Source organism: Lepus europaeus, chromosome 18 (assembly GCF_033115175.1).
Source record: "Lepus europaeus isolate LE1 chromosome 18, mLepTim1.pri, whole genome shotgun sequence".
NCBI lineage: Eukaryota > Metazoa > Chordata > Mammalia > Lagomorpha > Leporidae > Lepus > Lepus europaeus.
In genome coordinates, this window is record NC_084844.1 from 43,632,013 (window position 1) to 43,653,900 (window position 21,888).

General features: G+C 52.8%; 2 protein-coding genes across 2 annotated transcripts; both read right to left on the reverse strand.

Annotated features, from left to right (window-relative positions):
* Positions 1-362: 362 nt before the first annotated feature.
* On the reverse strand, positions 363-16,443 carry PIGS (phosphatidylinositol glycan anchor biosynthesis class S). Its single transcript, XM_062216531.1, has 12 exons — positions 16,387-16,443; positions 16,012-16,151; positions 15,816-15,927; positions 9,692-9,781; positions 9,335-9,426; positions 8,189-8,396; positions 7,787-7,929; positions 6,552-6,666; positions 3,913-4,058; positions 2,968-3,068; positions 1,643-1,853; positions 363-1,305 (listed from the first exon to the last, which is right to left on the reverse strand). The coding sequence occupies exons 1-12, from the start codon at positions 16,418-16,420 to the stop codon at positions 1,030-1,032; spliced, it is 1,668 nt and encodes a 555-aa protein (XP_062072515.1). The 5' UTR covers positions 16,421-16,443; the 3' UTR covers positions 363-1,029.
* Positions 16,444-17,901: 1,458 nt separating this feature from the next.
* Positions 17,902-21,556, reverse strand: ALDOC (aldolase, fructose-bisphosphate C). The gene is made up of 9 exons (XM_062215838.1): positions 21,447-21,556; positions 20,174-20,297; positions 19,873-20,084; positions 19,713-19,767; positions 19,457-19,617; positions 19,260-19,343; positions 18,857-19,031; positions 18,532-18,731; positions 17,902-18,391 (listed from the first exon to the last, which is right to left on the reverse strand). Exons 2-9 carry the CDS (start codon positions 20,283-20,285, stop codon positions 18,296-18,298), a joined length of 1,095 nt encoding a protein of 364 aa, XP_062071822.1. The 5' UTR covers positions 20,286-20,297; positions 21,447-21,556; the 3' UTR covers positions 17,902-18,295.
* Between the last annotated feature and the right edge of the window lie 332 nt (positions 21,557-21,888).

Consider the following 21,888-nt stretch of genomic DNA (forward strand, 5'->3'; position numbering starts at 1 on the left):
CCTGCTCCGTGAAAGCAGAGATCCCGTCTGCTCTGTTGTATACCCCAGCGCCTAGCACAGTGCTCTGGGCAGCTCAAAACATTTTTTTTTTTTTTTTTTTCAAACTGATGAAAGAGTGAGTATCCGAGGGCTTACACTGGCACGAGCTATTCTTTCCAAGTCGCCGCACTAAAAGGCAGGAGCAGTTCCAGGACTTCCTGGAGACAGGAAGAGCCATGGCCGTGTGGAGGCAAGGTGCGCCTGTGAGCGCGGGAGTACTTTATCAGAAAACCTTTAGGCATGGAGAAGAAAGAGCGACAGTCACGCTCCCACTTCTAGTAAACTCACTATGTACCAAGAGCCAAATAGAGCGCAGACACTTTCACGTGCTTATCACATTTAATCCTCACAGCCACCCTGGAAGGGAGGTATCATCGTGTCATTTGAACAAACGGAAAACAGGCTCAGAGAGATTAAGTGGCTTATCCAAAGCTCCCCAAACAATACTGCAGAAGCGAGGATATGAATCCAGGCCTGTTTGATTCCGAGTCTGGAACTTACCACACTGCCTCTCGGCAAGCGTGAAGGGAAACTGCTACACACAGCACCAGATCCTGGGCTCCGGTCAGGCTGCACCCAACAAGTCAGCCAGAAGGGAGAGGAATCAGGCAGAACCTCCCGGAGGTGACCTGTGCCGTACCCCGTCAGTGACAGCAATGCTACCGCTCTCCCCTGCTGCGGTCAGAGAGAAACGCAGGGGAACAGGCTGGAATCTAACCCAGGGTTTTCCCCTGCTTTATGGAGAGGCGAGCTGCCCCCGCCTCCAGGGAGATTGGCAGAGGCCTTCAAGTTCAAGTCAGATAAGGAGGTGGGGAAGGGACCTGAGCCAAGGGGCTGGGGAGGGGAGGGAAGATGAGCCCATCTTGGAGTGGTGTACTTGGGTTGCTGGAGAGGCAGTCAGTCCCTCCCCACAGGCCCCATCCACGTGCCTCTACGGAACCCTTCCCGTCTGGGCCAGAAGCGAGGCTGCCTGCTGAGATGCCGCCTTGCTCAGTCTGTCTTCTCAGATTTGTTCCAGTTTTTCCGGGTCTCCAGGAAGATCTTGGCCAGGGAGTGGAGGATGGGCACGGCCATGGGGAGGAAGAGCGGGATGTAGATGGCAAACTTCTGGTCATCAGGGAAATAGAGGAGGTGGAGGAGCGAGGGGTCAAAAAAGGCCCGCTCAGAGGACGTCACAGCCTCCCGGCTGGCGACGAAGGCAGACGCCAGGTGCCCAGAGGCTAACTCTTCTGCTGCCTTCTGGACCGCGGCTACAGCCCTGTACACCTAGGGAAGGGAGGGGATGATGGTTAGCAGTAAGGCCTGGGGCATTGCGGGGAAGGGGACTGGGCCTTACTGGGCCTTCTGTATACCAGGGAGGGGGCCTGGAGTTCACCAAGGATCTATGCAGGTCAGGCTAACAAGGCTGCGGCTTATTTTCTGAGGTCCAGCTTGAATCCTCTCTCCGATCTTGACTCCTGCTGGGGAGCTAGCGTGGCTGCGCCTGCAGGTAGCCATGGGCACTCACAGGTGGCATGCCCACACTCATTCCAGACCTCGGCTGGCTCTCTGGTCTTGCCACACCCTGGGCCTCACTGGCCACTTCAATCCTAGACCTGCTTACCTCAGATGCCACGTCGTCCTTGATGACAATGTTGCTGATCTTGCCCAGGAGCTGGGCCAGAGAGGTGAGGGTGGTAGTGGCTGTGGCCAGGTTCTCCACCGACCGAGCCCAGAGCAGCCGGTCTAGCTCCCAAGTCATTAGCCCTTCACTCTTGGGCCCTGAAAGCAGGCATTTTGGAGGCACCTGGGGCTGAGCAATCCCAAAAAGCAGCCTGGAGAAACAGGGAAAGAAGAGCAAAGTGGCTGGGACCAGAAGGTGGGAGGCTGTGACTAGGATCTCTATAGTACCTGCTCTAAGCCAATGATTTGCAGTCATATCCAGAGCCACAGGGGTTGTGGGAAATGTCCCAGGGTCTCGGAAGGTGAGCAGCAACACCAAGCAAACCAGAGCCTCCAATCCCTGCTTCAACCAGAATGTTGCCATTTCCACTGTTTCTTTATTAGATTTCCAAAATCTTGTGGGGAAAAAAAAAAGTTCCATGGTGCAGTGGATAATGCCAACACCTGTGATGCTGGCATCCCACATGGATGCCAGTTCAAGTCCTGGCTGCTCCATTTCTGATCCAGCTCCCTGCTAATGCCCCTAAGAAGGCAATGGAAGATGGCCCAAGTACTTGGACCCAATACCCATGTGGGAGACCCGGATGGAGTTTGGGCTCATGGCTTCAGCCTGACCCAGCCCTAGCCACTGTGGCCTTTCAAATAAACAAAATAAATCTGGGGGGAGGGGGAGAGAAAGAAAAAGAAAGGACAAAGGTTCTATAATGAAAATATTTCTGATAACACCAACTCCGTTGAATCCCCTCACTCTACTCTCTTTGGACAAATGGGGCCAGTGGGACCTGGAGTTAAGAGATGATGCAAGCCCACCTTTGACATGGCACGTGTGCTGTGCTTCTGTAAGCTGTACCCATGACAGACATTACTAATCACTCGGAACACTCTCCTGGTGAGCCCAGACACAACCTCAGAACACAGGACTTCAGGCTGCCACTCTCAGTGGATCAGTTACCGTAAGAATTGCCAGCTATCTTCTTAAGCACCCCTAATCACACCTCAGGGATCTGAAGTACATGAACTTATTTTTCTTAAAACAGGTTTTGTCACCTGCTAATCCTCCTCAAGAGAAGGACACAGAGCTCCTTGGAAACCTTTCTCCGTTTCCCTGAGGCTCCAGACACAGCCAAGACATTCCTGCCAAGTGAGATTTCTCTGCTCTCGGCAGCCCCCTTCTCGGCAACCCAGCAGATGATCTCAGGGGGTAGCTGGCAAACTTCAGGTCATCAGGGAGACAGAGGATACCCAAATAGATAGCCAGGACCTCACCGCAACTGCGCCAGGAACACCTCCATCACTCGTACCATGTCCACCTCGACTCTCACTGGTAGCCCGGAGCCATTGTAGGCTTTGGGGTCAACATTGTATACCTAAAAGCAGAAGGAGAGGGGGCCTGAGGTTGCCACACCCCTACAGGTGCACAGCTCTGCCCTAGGCAATTCAGAGTCCATGAAGGAAAAGGAAGACATATTCCCTGCTCATTAAAACCAGAAACCCAGGACTGGCACTGTGGTGTAGTGGATAAAGCCACCACCTGCAGTGTCAGCATCCCATATGGGTGCCAGTTCGAGTCCTGGCTGCTCTACTTCTGATCCAGATCTCTGCTATGGCCTGGGAAGGCAGTAGAAGATGGCCCAAATCCTGCACCTGCGTGAAAGACCCAGAGGAAGCTCCTGGCTCCTGACTTCGGATCAGCGCAGCTCTGGCCATTGTGGCCACTTGGGGAGTGAACTAGTGGAATGAAGACCTCTCTCTCTCTCTCTCTGCCTCTCTTTCTCTCTCTGTGTAACTCTGACTTTCAAATAAATAAATAAATCTTTAAAACAAACAAACCAGAAACCCAATGAAACAACTGACATTTTGGAGGAATACCTAATATAAAAGGGAAAATAAATTATCTCAATGACCTCAGGAAAGTCCTGTAAAAGAAAATTTTAAATCTCATTTTACAGTTCTCACCCATGAGAAACTCCCAGTCTCACAGGGGAGACAAGGTTCCCAATCTTGCAAGACCCCCAAAGATAGAGCCAATATCTAAGCTGGTCACAGGATGGCCTTGCTAAGTGCAAGATGGTTACAGGGCAGAAATAAGCAGCAGCAGGGCTGGCAGAGGAGGCCGAAGGCATGAGGACCCCAGAAGAAACAGTTTCAGGGCATGTCCGTCTGTCTGTCCCTGAAGCCTGGGCTCTGGGGTCTTCAGAGTGTGACTTTTACCATAATGCCACCCCAGCGGGGACTGTGGAAGGCGTTGGTGGCCACTGGAGCCCCATCCTTGTCCTGAATGTACAGGGGTGAGTGGGCAAGCTCAGGCACGTAGAGGAGAAAGTTGAGCACAGGGTACAGGGAGGCAGCGCTGGATCCTGTGGCAGAGAGAGAGGAGAGTTAGAATCCCAAGATCTCAGCTCCAGGACAGCCTCTACCTTGCCGGTCACTCATTCTGGGACCGAGTTTCCTCCACCAATGACCACCAGGATATCCTCCAGTCCAGGGTTTCTGTGGCACAGACCTCCAAATGTTCTCCTGAGACGTGCCACACAGGTGGAGCATAGTCCTTAGCCTCAAGACAGCCCCTGGGGGCCGGTGCCGTGGCTCAACAGGCTAATCCTCCGCCTAGCGGCGCCAGCAAACCGGGTTCTAGTCCCGGTCGGGGCGCCGGATTCTGTCCCAGTTGCCCCTCTTCCAGTCCAGCTCTCTGCTGTGGCCAGGGAGTGCAGTGGAGGATGGCCCAAGTCCTTGGGCCCTGCACCCCATGGGAGACCAGGAGAAGCACCTGGCTCCTGCCTTCGGATCAGCGCGGTGCGCCAGCCGCAGCGCGCCAGCCACGGCAGCCATTGGAGGGTGAACCAACAGCAAAGGAAGGCCTTTCTCTCTGTCTCTCTCTCTCACTGTCCACTCTGCCTGTCAAAAAAAATAAATAAGAAATAAAAAAATTAAAAAAAAAAGACATCCCCTGGAATGTCCCCCCATCTAAGGGGACTTCTTTGACTGTCTTAAGATAGCTTTCTTGGCCACTGTCACACTGGACCTATATTACTATAGCTACTTTTATGCACTAGGATCTATCTGATGTCATGTCAGTTCCCTGCTTAATACCCTTCGGTGGCTATTTGCTCATATCATGTTAGAGGTCAAACTCCTTCTTAGCCCAGTCCTTTATGATCTGGAACCTACCTGCCCTGCCAGCCACACTCACTCACATTTTAGTCAGGGTAAACTTTCCCGGGCTCCCTGCATGGCTACGTTCTCTTCTCTTCCAGATCTAAGCTCATAGTTCCCTTTGCCTAACTGCCCTTCTGTCTCCGTACTGCCAGTGTTTGCTGAATGAATGAACCGAGGGGGAGGCATTTCCCTAACGCCTCATGTGCCATTCCCTTCTTAGCCCCAGGTTTACTCCGGCCTGCGTCTGGTGCCTGCAATTCCAGTTGGTGATACACTCACTTTGGTTGGCTTGGATTTACAGTTCTTGCTCACACCACTCGTCCTAAGCTCTACTTCACACATGAAAACTATTATCATGGCTTCAAGGTTCCTCCACCATAGACGTCTGCTGTCTCCCATGTGTATAACCAGATCTCTCCTAGATGAGTTTTTCAAGGAGGGAGACCCAGTCTAGCAATTCATTTGTACAACGTGCTGGGGATCATGTTTACTTAAGGCCTTTATTTGGATACAATGGGTGTGAAGATGGAGACATTAAAAGCAACATAAAAAAGAAGCTGGGTTGGCCGGCGCCGTGGCTTAATAGGCTAATCCTCCACCTTGCGGTGCCGGCACACTGGGTTCTAGTCCCGGTTAGGGCACCGGATTCTATCCCGGTTGCCCCTCTTCCAGGCCAGCTCTCTGCTATGGCCCGGGAGTGCAGTGGAGGATGGCCCAAGTCCTTGGGCCCTGCACCTGCATGGGAGACCAGGAGAAGCACCTGGCTCCTGGCTTCGGATCAGCGCGATGAGCCGGCCGCAGCGGCCATTGGAGGGTGAACCAACGGCAAAAAGGAAGACCTTTCTCTCTGTTTCTCTCTCTCACTATCCACTCTGCCTGTCAAAAAAAAAAAAAAGAAGCTGGGTTGGCCGGAGCCGCAGCTCACTTGGTTAATCCTCCGCCTGCAGCGCCGGCACCCTGGGTTCTAGTCCCGGTCAGGGCGCCGGATTCTGTCCTGGTTGCTCCTCTTCCTGTCCAGCTCTCTGCTGTAGCCCAGGAAGGCAGTGGAGGATGGCCCAAGTCCTTGGGCCCTGCACCCGCATGGGAGACCAGGGGGAAGCACCTGGCTCCTGGCTTTGGATCGGCGCAGCACACTGGCCTTAGCGGCCATTTTGGGGGGTGAACCAACAGAAAAGGAAGACCTTTCTCTCTGTCTCTCTCTCTCACTGTCTAACTGTGCCTGTCAAAAAAAAAAAAAAAAAAAAGAAGAAGAAGAAGAAGAAGCTGGGGCAGGCTGTAAGATGCTGCTTGGGACACCTACATCCCGTGTTGAAGTGCCTGAGTTCAAGCCCCAGCTTCACTTTTGATTCTAGCTTCCTGCTAACGCAGACCCTGGAAGGCAGCAGCGGACGGCTCATGTAGCTGAGTCCCTGCCAGCCATATGGGAGACTAGGGTAGAATTCCTGGCTCCTGGATTTGACCTGGCCCAGCCCTGGCAACTGTGGGCATTTGGGAACCACTGGATCGAAGCTCTCACTGTCCTTTGATTACATTTTTTAAAATTTTAAAGGAAGAAAAAGGACCCTGAATCTCCCCAGGCCTCTCAGCCTAACCCAACCAGGACCATCACTGTGTACAACCTGTATCCAACTGCAGGCTGAGCCTTCGGGGCCCCTCCCTGGCCTGGCAGAAAGACCCCATCTTCAGAAGCTCACCCAGACGAGATTCCACTGGGTTGATGACATGGGGGAGGCTGTGCATGGCCAAGTAGTAGCTGGAGGAAGCCGGGTCAAACCTGGGGTTTACCCCCAACATCGCATAGTAAAGGATCTGTGGAGCAAAGAGGGAGGAGGCTTTGGTTATTTACTCATACGCCACTTTCCCCCAAAAAAGACTGGAGGTGCCTTAAAAGATATAACAGGGCAAGGCCAAGCATAAGGAACAACAATCGGGGCTGAAATGGAATAGTTATAGGAAAAAAACCCAAGAAGCCCAGGACGAAGTTAACATTTACTAAATGCCTGTTTTGCAAGCCACAAGTTCTGCCAGGCTTCTAACAGCGGAAACAAAGAACAGCATTGACTCAGTGTCGGCCAAACCAAGTCAAGCCAGTTATCCAGAGGCCTTACTCCCACCACCAAGACCTGATAAAACTTTTTCCCACACGCCTTCCCTCCAAGGACACAGTGGGATACAGAAAGCTACATTCTTCCTGTCTTTATTGTTACTACATTAACACATTTCAGGAAGCTCTTTTTCCTCCTAAACAACTCCTTAAGGATGGCTGATGGCACCACTGTCTAGGCATAGCTGCTGAGTGCAGCTCCAGAGGGAGTCATTTTGAGTTGGTCTTTTAAGAGGGAATGACAGGGGCCGGCGCTGTGGCACAGCGTGTTGAAGCCCTGGCCTGAAGCACCAGCATCCCATATGGGCGCTGGTTCTAGTCCTAGATGCTCCACTTCCGATCCAGCTCTCTGCTATGGCCTGGGAAAGCAGTGGAAGATGGCCCAAGTCCCGGGGCCCCTGCATCCATGTGGAAGACCTGGAAGACGCTCCTGGCTCCTGGCTCCTGGCTTGGGCCTGGCACAGCTTTGGCCTTCGAGGCCACTTGGGGAGTGAACCAGTGGATGGAAGATCCTATTCTGTCTCTCCTTCTCTCTGTAACTCTTTCAAATAAATAAAATCAATTTTTTTAAGAAAAGAGGGAATGACAAGACGCTCTGAGCAGGACACCAAGGAGAGAAAGGAAAGCACCAGAACCTACCGTCAAGGGGCACACAGACACACATTCCCCAGCCCCATGCCTGCCCTATGACACTGCACGCATGCACACACACAGAAGTTCCCAGCAAATTCACAAGCTCTCAGAGGTGGAGGAACAGGCTGTACTTGCCAACACGAAGCACCTGTGTACCTTGAAAAGGCTTCCTTAACTCGCTCCCAGTCTCACCTGAGAGTCCACAGAGAAGTTGCCAGCAGCACTGAGGGCACTCAGGAAAGGCTGTACATGGCGCCGGACAGCCCCCTCGATGTCCCAGTGGACGTCATGGGACTTGGGGTCTGGGTTGAGTAAACTGAAAGTGATCTCATAGCCTACAGAAACAGGAGTCAGGAGTTAGAGGCTCCTATGGATCCAGGAAGAGGGGCAGTCCACCCCTGCCTATGGCGAGCTTTTTCTCCTAAGGTGAACTTGACTGGTTGCCACCATGGAACCAAAGGGAGGACCAAACTGGAATACGTGCTTTAAGAAAAGGCTGAGACCAGGAAAGGACTAAGAGTTCTGCATGCAGATCCCCCCCCCCCCCCCAATTCATCCTCCTCTTCCTTCCCACACCAAAACCCCACAGCCTACCCGAGCTGGACTTGAGAGGCCGCCTCTTATCGGAGCTCCACTTGTCCTCCGGAAGGTGGTCGGCCAGAGCAGCAGCAAGCACATCCTCTGTCAAGGACATGGCCTGGGCCACCTGGATGATGCGGCGGCCCATGATGTTCAAGGCCTCCCGGTGCATTATGCCCCGCACAACCGCTGTCCGCCCTGGCCCAATGTAGCTCATCTTATCCTGCGATAAGAACGCCGACGGCTCAGAGAAGAAAGCAGAAAAGCACTCGGGCTCCTGTCTTTGAGAATCTGGCCTTTCGCCCCTGACCAACAGCCTTGAGCCTCCCTCTGGATCAAGGTGAGTTGCTAACTCAGCATTTCGGAGCTACGAGCACCTATGAGGGTTCTCATTCATCTCCATTCCCTCCTCTTTCCGAGAAGACACTGGTAGAGGCAGCATTTACATCTTCAGCAGCTGGCAAAATGGGGAACCGGAACCTGAGATATGGGCGGCAGGCATCCTGAGCAGTGACTTAACCACTTTGCTAAACACCCACCCCCAAATCCTACTGACTTTTTCCACTTTAAACAGTTATTGGCACTTTTGGCCGGCGCCGTGGCTTAACAGGCTAATCCTCCGCCTTGCGGCGCCGGCACACCGGGTTCTAGTCCCGGTTGGGGCGCCGGATTCTATCCCAGTTGCCCCTCTTCCAGGCCAGCTCTCTGCTATGGCCCGGGAAGGCAGTGGAGGATGGCCCAAGTGCTTGGGCCCTGCACCTGCATGGGAGACCAGGAGAAGCACCTTGCTCCTGGCTTCGGATCAGCAAGATGCGCTGGCCGCAGCGGCCATTGGAGGGTGAACCAACGGCAAAAAGGAAGACCTTCCTCTCTGTCTCTCTCTCACTATCCACTCTGCCTGTCAAAAAACAAAACAAAACAAAAAAAAAAAAAAAACAAAAAAAAAAAGAAAAAAAAAAAACAGTTATTGGCACTTTAACCATATATAAGTCTTATACTTGGAAAGACCCAAAGTCAATGAACAGATCTCCCCCCTTTTTTTTTAAGATATGGAGTTTTCTGCAAACGGAAGAAACAGGAAACAATGCTGCAAGAGGGCGGGCACTAGGAGAGGAGGAGCTGGAGGCACAAGGCAAGGCCTCGGTGCTCTGTTTACCCTACCTGGGGAAGAAGTGAGGAATGTTCAGAGATCACGTACACAGTCAGAGAGCCCTCCACCTGCTGCTGGGGCTCAGCCAACATAGCTTCAGCCTCTGGGAATAAAAACAGGTGGTACAACCAGAACAAAAACACCGTTCCACCTCCACCTCCAGCCCCTCCAGGCCCCAGAGCGTCTAGGCCACTGCTCCATTCACACTCGGCTGACACTGCGGCCAAGCTTGGATATGCCAGTCAACCTCTCTGGGCCTTAGTGGCCCAGGCTAAAACCCGAAGTCCCTCATTCCCAGCCTTCCCGGAGAGGTCTAGAGGTCAGACAAGCTGTAGAAACTACACCCACAGAGATAAAAGGAAACATACCTTGCACATTGCCCAGTGACAGGGCTTCCTCCTCTTCATCCAAAGCCCTCCGATAGGCCTTCTGGAAACGGCATTTGATTTTCATCTTGTCTGGGAGAGAAAGGAGGCAGCATGAGAAGCGCGAGCGCCAGGCCCCTGCCCGCCCCCTCAGCACTGACACTGTCCAGGGTCTGAAGACGCAGGACAGTAACTGCAGAGGAAGAGCCACGCTGCCCTTTCTGCATGGACGACACGCGCTTCCCTCAACTGCCCTCACTCCTGCCTGTGCCGGGGCCACACTGCTCCTTCAGCCTGACGGATCTTCCTACTGGGAAATCTATTTCAACATTCATTGTATGAACAGGTGAAGGAGAAAAACATTCAGACATCCCAACTGTTGCCCTTAAAAAAGAAACCCAACAAGCACTCTTGATAAAAAACAAAACACACATTTAATGACAAAACACCTAACACATCCATTCAAGCCAGTAAGCAAGACAAGGGTGTCTTCTAGCTCCTCTACTTCTCTCACTGCTATTCAGCATTGTTCTTTCTAAAGAGAAATAAAACTTAGAAATATTTAAAGAAACAGATGAAATGGCCACTTCTGAAGTAGTAAATTATTTTTCAAGAAAATCAGAGAATCAACTGAAAAACTATTAGAACAGTTCAGCAAATGACTAGATATAAGAATATGCAAGAATCAACAGCTACAGGAATTAGCAGCAACATCCAATTAGAAAAGTAATCATTTATAAAAAATCTCTTGGGCCCAGTATCATAGCGCAGCAAGTTAAGCCACTGCCTGTGATGCCAGCATTCCGTATGACTGCCAGTCTGAGTCCCAGCTGTTCCACTTACAATTCAACCCCCTGCTAATGCACCTGGGAAAGCAGCAGACAATGACCCAAATACTTGGGCCCCTGCACCCATGTGGGAGACACAGATGGAGTTCCAGGCTCCTGACTTTGGCTTAGTCCAGTCCTGGCTGTTGCAGCCATTTGGGGAGTGAACCAGCAAATGGAAGATCTCTCTATCTCTCCCTCTCTCCCCATAATTCTGCCTTTCAAATAAATAAATAAATCTTTAAATCTGAACAAATGAAAAAAGTATACAAGGGCCCTAAATAGAAAGACTAAATACTGTAAAGTGTCAATTCTGCCTAAGTTAATCTAAACATGTAAGGCAATTTCAAAGGGACTTTCTATCCCCTGAAACTCGACAAGCTGAACTTAAAATCTATGGGGAAAAAATTTCGTTATAGAATTCCAGGTCACATAGGTAGACAAAACGACAGAACTGAAAAATCACTATTTCGCAACTGCTAATGAAATAAATTCCAATATTAAATAGAGGCTAAAACCATTAAGTGAAAGGCTGATGGGACAGTCAGGTTGACAACACCTGAACTCACTAAGTAATCACCCAAAGGAAACCAATGGCCATTACCTACTTTGTGGTATAACACATCAGGAAGTAAACCACACCACCACAAAGTGTTCTTCCCAAAAAATTGAACCTGGTTTTAATCAAGCCTCAAGATCTAATTACTGGCTTATAAGAAACAAGGACACCAGAGGAATAAGTTAAATGAAATTACAAGGGGTAATGTGCCAAATCCCAAATATGAGATGTTCCACTTAAAAAAATGACCTGGTTTCTACAACAAGTATCAGTGCTATGAAAAGAAGTATTTGAGGGGAGGTTATGGAGGGGACTCATACATAATAAAACAGACTTAACCACATGCAATGTATTGATTCTGATTGGAATAAACCAACTATAAAATATACCCTTGTGGGGCCGGTGCTGTGGCGTAGCGGGTTCAACCACCAGCTGCAGTGCCAGCATCCCATATGGGCGCCGGTTCTAGTCCCGGCTGCTCCACTTCTGATCCAGCTCTCTGCTATGGCCTGGGAAAGCAGTGGAAGATGGCCCAAGTCCTTGGGCCCCTGCTGCCATGTGGGAGACCCGGAGGACACTCCTGATGCCTGGCTTTGGATTGTTCAGCTCCGGCCGCTGCAGCCAATTGGGGAGTGAACCAGCAGATGGAAGACCTCTCTCTCTGAACCAGCAGATAGAAGACCACTCTCTCTCTCTCTCTCTCTCTCTCTCTCTCTGTGTGTAACTCTGACTTTCAAATAAATAAATAAATTTAAAAAAAAAAAAGGGCTGGTGCCGCAGCTCAGTAGGCTAATCCCCCGCCTGTGGCGCTGGCACACTGGGTTCTAGTTCCAGTCGGGGGCACCAGATTCTGTCCCAGTTGCCCCTCTTCCAGGCCAGCTCTCTGCTGCGGCCCAGGAGTGCAGTGGAGGATGGCCCAAGTGCTTGGGCCCTGCACCCCCTGGGAGACCAGGAGAAGCACCTGGCTCCTGGCTTCGGATCAGCGTGGTGTGCCAGCCACAGCGCGCCACCGGAGAGGCCATTGGGGGGTGAACCAACAGTAAAGGAAGACCTTTCTCTCTGTCTCTCTTTCACTGTCCACTCTGCCTGTCCAAAAAAAAAAAAAAAAGTACACCTTTGAGATACCTGGGAAATATAAATACTACACTGCTTCCACAGGACACCCACATATTGATTACATTATCACCAAGAATGAAGATGGTTGTGATAACCTGAAAACAATCACACATGTGAGGTGTAAGCAATTTTTGTTTAGAAAAGTCAAAAGTATGTGCCTGTACATTAGGCTGAACCATATACAGTATGATTAAAAAATATATATCTTGGGGCCAGCATTGTGGCACAGTGAGTTAAGCCACTGCCTGTGATGCTGACATTCCATAAGAGCGCCAGTTCTAGTCCTGACTGCTCCACTTCCCATCCAGCTCCCTGTGGATGGTCTGGGGAAAGCAGTAGAAGATGGCCCAAGTGCTTGGGCCCCTGCACCCACGTGGGAGACCCGGAAGAAGCTCCTGGCTCCTGGCTTCGAATCAGCACAGCTCCAGCTGTTGTGGCCAATTGGGGAGTGAACCAGCGGATGGAAGACCTCTCTCTCTCTCTCTGTCTCTCCTCTCTTTGTGTAACTCTGACTTTCAAATAAATAAATAAATCTTTAGGAAAAAAAAAAAAAGATGCTACAGGCACTTCAGGTTCTAGACTTGGCCCCCATCTCCAGTCACTCCCAGTCTTCCGCTTCACACTCCAGTAAGGCGATGCTGCTCACCGACAGCCAGCGTGCTGAGCCGCCCCTCCAGGCTATACAGAGGAGGAGTAGAGTTTGCTGTTTAAAAGCATGGACACTGGAATCTATCAAATCTGAATTTAACTCCCAGCTCCACTTCTGACAAGCTATGTGATATTGGACAAGTTAGACTCAGGTTCAGTTTCTTCATTTATAAAGTGGGAATCATAATAGAAAAGATGAAATGAGGGCAACACAAGTAAAGTGCTTTACTTAGTTTCTGGCACACAGTGGGTAACAACTAATATGACCCCTCATTACTGGCTCATATTGTTCTCTTTCCCCTTTCCAATTAACCTGAATTCCTACACATTCTTTAAAAATCCACATTAGGGCCAGCGCTGTGGTGCAGCGGGTTAAGCTGCTGCCTGCAGCACCACCTCCCACATGGGCACCAGTTCAAATCCTGGCTGCTCCACTTCTGATCCAGCTCCCTGCTAGAGTTCCTGGGAAAGCAGCAGAGGGTGGCCCAAGTACTTAGGTCCCTACACCCACATGGGAGACCTGGATGAAGAGTTTGGCTCCTGGCTTCGGACTGGCTGAGCCCTAGCTATAGTGGCCAGTTGGGGAGGGAACCAGTGAATGGAAAAATCTCTCTCTGCCTTTCAAATAAGTAAATAACTTTTTTTTTTTTTTTTTTTTTTTTGACAGGCAGAGTGGATAGTGAGAGAGAGAGACAGAGAGAAAGGTCTTCCTTTGCCGTTGGTTCACCCTCCAATGGCTGCCGCGGCTGGCACACTGCGGCCAGCACACCACGCTGATCCAAAGCCAGAAGCCAGGTGCTTCTTCTGGTCTCCCATGGGGTGCAGGGCCCAAGCACTTGGGCCATCCTCCACTGCACTCCCAGGCCACAAGCAGAGAGCTGGCCTGGAAGAGGGGCAACTGGGACAGAATCTGGCGCCCCCGACTGGGACTAGAACCCAGAGTATCAGCGCCACAGGCGGAGGATTAGCCTACTGATTCTATCAGCACCTGGCTCCTGGCTTCGGATCAGCGAGAGGCAGAGGCAGACATAGAAGTCTTCCATCCACTGGATCACTCCCCAGATGGCCACAACGGCTGTAGCTGGGCCAATCCAAAGCCAGGAGCTTCTTCTGGGTCTCCCACATGGGTGCAGGGCCATCTTGTACTGCTTTCCCAGGCCATAGTAAAGGGCTGGATCAGAAGTAAAGCAGTCAGGACTCGAACCATGGCCCATATGGGATGCTGGCACCGCAGGCGGCGGCTTTACCCACCATACCACAGCACTGGCTCCATAAATAAATCTTTAAAAAACAAATAAATAAAATAAAAATCCAAATTAAAAATTACATCCCTGTGGCAGACTCTGGCATAGCCATTAAGATGCAAGCTAAGACATACGCGTCCATTTCAGGATACCCGGGTTCAATCCCCAGCTCCAGGTCCTGACTCCAGATTCCTGCTGATGCAGATCCTGGGAGACAGCAGTAAGGGCTCAAGTAACTGGGTCCCTGCCACCCATGGGGGAGACTAAGATGGAGTTCCTGGCTGGCTTCACCCTCCTCTCACCCCCAGTGAGCCCCTGGATAAGAGCTCCTTCCCTGTGTCTGTCTCTCTCCCCCTCTGTAGCTCAAATAAATAAATTAAATTTTTTAAAATTTATTTGAAAGGCAGAGGGACAGAGAGAGTGAGAGTGAGAGTGTGTGTGAGAGACCGGTGCCGTGGCTTAACAGGCTAATCCTCCACCTTGCGGCACCGGCACACCGGGTTCTAGTCCCAGCTGGGGCGCCGGATTCTATCCCGGTTGCCCCTCTTCCAGGCCAGCTCTCTGCTATGGCCCGGGAAGGCGTGGGAGACCAGGAGAAGTACCTGGCTCCTGGCTTCGGACTGGTGTGATGAGCCGGCCGCGGCGGCCATTGGAGGGTGAACCAACGGCAAAAAGGAAGACCTTTCTCTCTGTCTCTCTCTCTCACTATCCACTCTGCCTGTAAAAAAAAAAAAAAAAAAAGAGTGTGTGTGAGAGAGAGAGAAAGATCTTCCAACCACTGTTCACTTCCCAAATGGCCACAATGGCCAGGGCTGAGCCAGGATGAAGCCAGGAGCTTCTTCCAGGTCTTCTACATGGGTGCAGGGACCCAAACACTTGGGCCATCTTCTGCTGATTTCCCAGGCCATTAGCAGGGAGCTGGATTGGAAGTGGGGCAGCCGGGACACAAACTGGCATCCGCATTGCAGGCACCAGCTATTCCTGCTACGCTGCAACACCGGCCCCAAATAAATACATTTTTAAACACTACATTCCTCAAAACCTTCGCTGCCTTTGTTTACCCCTAGACAGTTTAATGCGTTTGTTTAACTGCAATATCTGTTTCTGATATTCTTTTATCTATGCAACTCTCTCCCCTACTGACTATGAACCTTTTGAAACGTTTCTCAATTTCTTATTCATTCCCAAATTGCTGGTAGCTAAGTGAAGTGTCTCACAGTGAAGTGTTTAATGGTAACCTGTAAATAGGGCTCTGTACACACACATGCAACTTAACTTCAAACTCCCTGTGTCTCCTGGACATCTCACTTCCTCCATCCTCCACTGGGCATCCACTGTTTCTGATCAGATAACGCTAACTGCCTTGCCAATGACCCTGAATTTAAAGCTAGGCTCCTCCCCGATCCACCCACCCAAACACACTGCTCGGATTTTTTTTTTTTTTTTTTTTTTGACAGGCAGAGTGGACAGTGAGAGAGAGAGACAGAGAGAAAGGTCTTCCTTTGCCGTTGGTTCACCCTCCAATGGCCCCTGTGGCCGGTGCACCGCGCTGATCCGAAACCAGGAACCAGGTGCTTCTCCTGGTCTCCCATGCGGGTGCAGGGCCCAAGGACTTGGGCCATCCTCGGGGAGATCTTTTAATGCTAGTTTTTTAACCACCTTTGTGGGGGCACTCCACGCATCGCTGGACCGACCTCAGCCCCACGAGGCAGCCCTGCCCCGAAAGAACTCACATTTCAGAGGGATCTCTCTCTCATGCACAACGGTGAAAGGCAGCTTTTCCTGGTCGTCCAGGGGCACCGAATCGCGGGTAAACACGACGGTGACGGGCACCATGAGCCGCAGCTGTGGGAAGGCGCATCAGGGCCCTTAGCTGAGTCCCCGCGTGACGGGTGGGCTGTCCCCTGGGCCTCCCCAGCCGGGTCTCACCTGCAGGGCATCCAGCCCACTGATCTGGGAGTAAGGCAAAGGGGCCCGGTAGGTCTCCGTGGTCTTCCACCAGAGCGGCAGCCCCAGCACGATGGCCACCGCAGCGCAGAAGAGGGCGGCGCGCCTGCCCCGAACCACCTCTGAGGGCACGGGGGAGACCGACTGAGGCGCTGGGAACCGGCTCGGGGGACGGCCCCACACCCGATGCGCAGGAAACCGGGCAGCGAGTACTCAGAGGGCCCGAATCTGCAGGGGTCCGTCTGAAGCGATCCCTGACCCCTAGTCCGCAGGCCCTCTCGCACACCACAGTCTCCACTCCCACACTCCTCCCTCGAGATCCGCGAGCCGCAGGCCCCCACCCGAAGCCCACCGAACCTATATCCGTAGCCGAGGTCGCGGCGGCCGCCATCCTGCCTTCCGGCTGCTCAGGCCGCCGAGGGGCGGAGCTGCGTCAGCCTTCACCAATCAGAAACCCCTCAGGAAGGGGACGGGACTACGGCAGCAATTGCGGCCAATCCCGAGCGGCGCTCCAGACCAGCAGGCGGGAGAAAGGCGACCAGCGAGGGGTGGGCGGGGCCCACGTGGAGTTCGGCTGCAAGTTTGAAAGGTTACCAGGGCTTCAAGGGGGAGATCCCGGGACTGCGGGGCTTCGGTGTTGCCGGAGACATTTGCTTAATCCCCTGTTTCCGTTTAGAACACAGTCCTAGCCCCGGGGACTAAGTTTGGGCAAACACAGGCAGTTGAAAGCTGGAGATACTTAAATAGGATGACTGATTTAAGTGTCTGGCACTTAAACTACCAGCTATCCTGATTATCTAAGTTTATCATTCCTACCACAGAGCCCCCTCTGAGGAACTTCAATCACGGAGGGGACAAGCTAGTATCTTTTAGCATAATTGGCTCTCCTGGTGTTTTGCAATTTATTTGATTCATTTCTATTGGAAAAACCATATTATTCCCCCAATAAAAATCTTGAAAATTCATGAGCAGAGACTTAGGATCCTGATCACTCCAGTTCAGATTCTGGCTTCACTGCCTATCACCTGTGTGACTTTTAGCTCTCTCTGTGCCTGTTTCCTCACATTAGAGATAATAACAGTACCTCCTGCTAAAGTTGTAGTAAATGAGTTAACACGCATGAAGTGATTAGAACAAAGCCTGGCAGAAGCAAATAGAAAGTGCTATGGAAGTGTTAGCTGTTCTGGGTATAAGGTCAAGCCACACCCTTGGAGAATGGGTGGCCTCAGTTCACACAACACAACCATCTCGTTCTCACATCTTTCACCTGCTCAGGTAAACCCAGATTCTCAACCTGCTTCACACTCCAGCCCTGTGGTCAAAGTCCAGCAGGAGGCTCCCCGGACTGGCCTGACCCTCACACAGGCCCCCTCTGTACTCACCCTAAACCATAGCTCTTGGCAACCTCCTAAATACCCTTCTCAGCCCCAAGCCTTGGAGGGTTGCCTATGGCTCCCCCTAGTGGAACGAGTCAGGCTCCAGCAGGGCTCAGAGAGAGCCGCCCACCTCCCCGTATGGCAGCTTGTGGCACTAACTCCCAGCTTTGGGCCTTGTATAAATCTGGCCTTTGGGAAATGCTGCCGTCTTTCCTCACTGCCACCCTCGGAGGCAGCAGCCTAGTGCCTCTGAAGTGGCAGTCCCTGGAAAACTTGCAGCCCTCCCACTGCCCTCACTCTAGCCTTGGACACCAACAGGCAAGAGCCTGAGCTGGGAACGTTGACAGGGTGTGCCCCTCCTCCATAAGCTTGAAGCCCAGCAAAACTCAAATCTCACCCTCTCCACTGCCACAGTCAGAGGCCCCAGATGTAGAAACAGCAGAGATCAGACACTGGGAGGTGGGAATTTGATGTGAAAATCAGACAGACAAAGTAGCATGTTTTGCTACCATTTATTTGCTCTGCAGTATGTATTCAAGGCATGAGTCAGACTAATGTTCTACCCTCTGATCCCAGGAGAGAGGGCCAGCAAGGAGAGCCCAAGGTGAAGCTATACCATCATGGGAAAAGTGTGGAGGCTAGCAGAGGTAGGGGGACACGCAGGCACCCTGCCCTGACTTCTACCAAGTTCTCCTGCCCTCAGTCATAAGGGACTCCCCATCCTCCCATCCTATGGTCCCAGGTAAGCAATGGGAAAGGGAAGGGGAGGAGAGAAAAGGAAGATGACTTGGTGCTGAATGAAAGCATTTCTGCTATTTGGCCCCAGCCGAGACTACAGGCAAGAGTGGGTACAGGTGGCTGGGCCGAGGGTTGCAGTGTGGAGTAGGTTCTCAGTAGGCATGGTTAGCAATGTAGAGGGACTGTGCAGCCGCTCCACCATCTTCCCCACTGCCTTCATACTTCCCCTGGGCTGCAAGACCATTCACCTACAAAAGGCAAGAAGGGAGGGAGGTAAGCAGGTGGAGAAACCAGCCCACTGGTGCCAAATCCTGCCCAGGCTTTAGCCTGTGGGTACTGGCCCCTGCCCAGCTACACACACCCCACCACACCACCACTAGCTCCCAACCTCAGCCCGCTTGATGAACTCCTCAGTAGCAGCCCCAGCGTTGTCCTGTTGCCCTCGCCAGGCATTGAGTGCAGAGGCCTGCAAGGCACGCCCATAGGAGAAGGTGAGGGCCCAGGGCCGGGGAAGGGGGCAGCGGTTGATGGCATTGAGGTTGAGCGATGCCTCCTCTTCACTCTGACCCCCAGACAGGAAGGTCACTCCTAGGAGAGGAGAGAAGAGAAACTGGTTGGTTACTCCCTGTTTGTCCAGGGTAAGGGATCCAAGAAGACCACAAAATGAAGAATGATGGGCCTTGGGGATAGGAGGTCAGGGAGCAGAGTAGTACCTGGGACAGCTGGGGGCACAGTGCGACGCAGGGCAGTCACAGTTGCCATGGCAATCTCCTCTGGGCTATACTTGATGGGACAGGCATGGCCAGGAGTCACCATGTTGGGCTTCAGCAGTGTCCCCTCCAGGTATACGTGATGGTCACTCAGAGCCTTGTACACAGCAGCCAGGACCTGGGAAGTAGAGGATGTTTACAGTGGGTCTGGGCCCTACTCTACTGCACAGGTAAGTGGGTATGCACAGGAAGGGCTCAGGATAGGCACAGGCTGCGCTGGGACCAAGTCAAACAGCACTAGGGGAAACTATGGCCTGGATATAAGCCAGGGGTGATGGGAAACAGCATCCCTGCCAGGATGAGTACGTGTCCTATCGTACGTGTCTGTGCCTGTGTGTAGACTCACCTTCTCTGTAACATACTGGCAACGTTTGAGGTCATGGTCCCCATCGGGTAGGATCTCAGGTTCCACAATAGGCACAATGCCATTCTGTAGGCAAAGCAGAGTAGCTTGGGAGGTAGCAGGAAGGATGGAAGTCCTGTAACCCTCCCCCACCAGGCACAGGGCAACCATCTGACCACCCAACCCCCCAGCACACGCACCTGCTGGCAGATGCTGGCATAGCGGGCCAGCACATTGGCATTCTCCAGAATGGCAAGTGCTGAGGGCGTGCGCTCACTGATTTTCAGCACACAGCGCCACTTGGCAAAGTCGGCACCGTCCTTCTTGTACTGGGCACAGCGTTCCGAAAGCCCATCCAGCCCTGCAAGCACAGCGCCAGCTTCTTCACCCTGCCCCTCCTTTGCCAGCATCAGCCACCTGGCACTTCCGTGGTCCCGAAGCCCACCCACCCTGTACCTTGAGTGGTAGTTTCTCCATCAGTCCCGGCCAGAGGCACCACACCCTTGTCTACCTGCAGGGGAAACACAGGCAGACGGCTGAACCCAAGTAGGGCTCCCTTCGCCAGCCATCCTACATGCATGTATTTTTACTCCCAATTCAGGGTCAGGGGCTGCACCTTGATGCCCACGACAATGCCCTTATCCTGGATCGTATGCACGAAGGGGACACCATTATCGTCTTTCTGGTAGAGGGTTTCATGGAAGAAGATGACACCTCCAATGCACTTCTTCACACGGTCGTCGGCACTGAACAGGACCTGGCGGTACAGCCGACGGTTCTCCTCCGTGTTCTCCACCCCAATTTGGCTCAGTCTCTTGGCCATGCTTCCTAGAGGCAAACAAAGTGGGGCAGCAAGGACATGGGCCCCGGGGCTCCTTCGCCACCTCTACCCGACCTGGCCACAGGCCCCCACCTACCTACAGACTCATCTGCTGCCAGAATGCCTTTGCCTGGGGCCACGATCCGGAGCGCGATGTCAGACAGTTCCTTCTTCTGCTCAGCAGAAAGGGCTGGGTAAGAGTGAGGCATGGCGACAGCTCTCTGGAGTAGAAACAAAATACAAAAGTTGGACCCTACCCATCACCTCCTCAGCGTCCTCTCCTGGCCAAATGGGTCACCACAAGCATGGGGCTGGGAACAGAGCAGCAGTTCTTGGCTTGGGTCCTGGGCATCAGAGTGGCACCAATCCTCTGACAGTTAGCAGGCTTAGGGCCCCAGTTCCCACATCTTCTTTTGTCCCTGGTGGGCACCTTTCCCAGTCCTGAGTAAAGATGCAAGGTGGGGGTGGGGAGATGAGCAGCCCTAAAGCTACAGGTCTTCTTATGAAACTTCTGCCCAGTCAAGGGTGCAAACCCTTCTTTCACTAAACTTGGCTCCTTCTTGAGGTAGGCACAAGCCCTGGCTCTTTTCTTCACGCTCAACAGGGTCCCCAGGGAAAATGCACTTACTTCCAAGGCTTCCAAATGGGGTGGAAGTTCCTACCACTCCCCCCTTCTCCTTCCTCCAGCTTCCAGGGGAAAAGGTCGGGAGGACAGGGGCAAGCAGACTAAAGTGGCCCAAATAACAGTGCCCGTCTTCCTTAACCTGCTCTTTTCCATACTGCAAGCCTGAATGCCTACTCCTATTGCCTACTCCTCACTCCAGTGCCACAGGTTGGCCCCAGTGGGGCTCCCAAGCCATGCCTCACTCTCACCCACTCACTCCCCACAGCCCAGACACCCAGGAGGAGAAGGGGCCGGAGGATCCGAGTTCAAAGGAGTACGTAGAGAGCCTGCAGAGGAGAGAGAGAAGTGAGGAGGAGCAGAAAGGAGATCTGGGGGAGGTGCTGTGATGCGGGCTAACCTGCCACAGGGAGGGACCTGGACCAAGGGACAGAGAAAGCGGAGGGAAGCTGGCTTAGGAGGAGAGGGAGCAGGCTGAGACTAAAATAGGCAGGGTAGGAGAAGCTGACCTCAAGGAAAACACCTGGAGACACAGGATTCGGGGCTGGGAGAGCTGCAGCCTAAGCGGCAGAGTGAGAGGAAGGGGCGGAGAGGGAGAGGCAGAGCCATAGGGTTTCTAGGGGACAGAAAGGAGCGAGAATGTTGGGAGACACCCAGGGGCCGAGACAGCAGGGCAAGCACGGCAGGGAAAGAACCCAGGAGGGGAAGCCGTGGCGCCGAATGGCTCCCGCCCCGCCGCGGGCATTACCTGCGCGCAGTTATCCTCGGCAGCAACAAGCAGCGCTCGCGCTCCAGTCGGCGACTGCTGCAGCTCCAGCCCCGGCTCGGGTTAATGAGGCTGCGGCTGCCGCAGAGCTACGTGACTCCCCGGGGGGCGGGGCCTGCACTTCCGCCCTGGCCACGCCCCTCTCCGAGGCTGCTGGGGCAAGGCCCCGCCCACAGAGGCGGGGCGGCGCAGTGGAGTGACTTGGGAGCCGGGACCTCCGAGGCTGTTGTAAACTGTGCCCCCTCCCACTTCGTGGAGCCAGGCCAGCAGGGCCCCAGGGGCAGAAAATTGCCTTGCCTTTATTTCTGCCACACTGGCCTTTAGTATGTGCCCAGCACCGTTGGCGAAAACAAGTCATCTAACAACCACAACAGGTGTGGTTGGTGGGACAGAGACATCGACAAGGTACCAAAGCTCAGGGCTG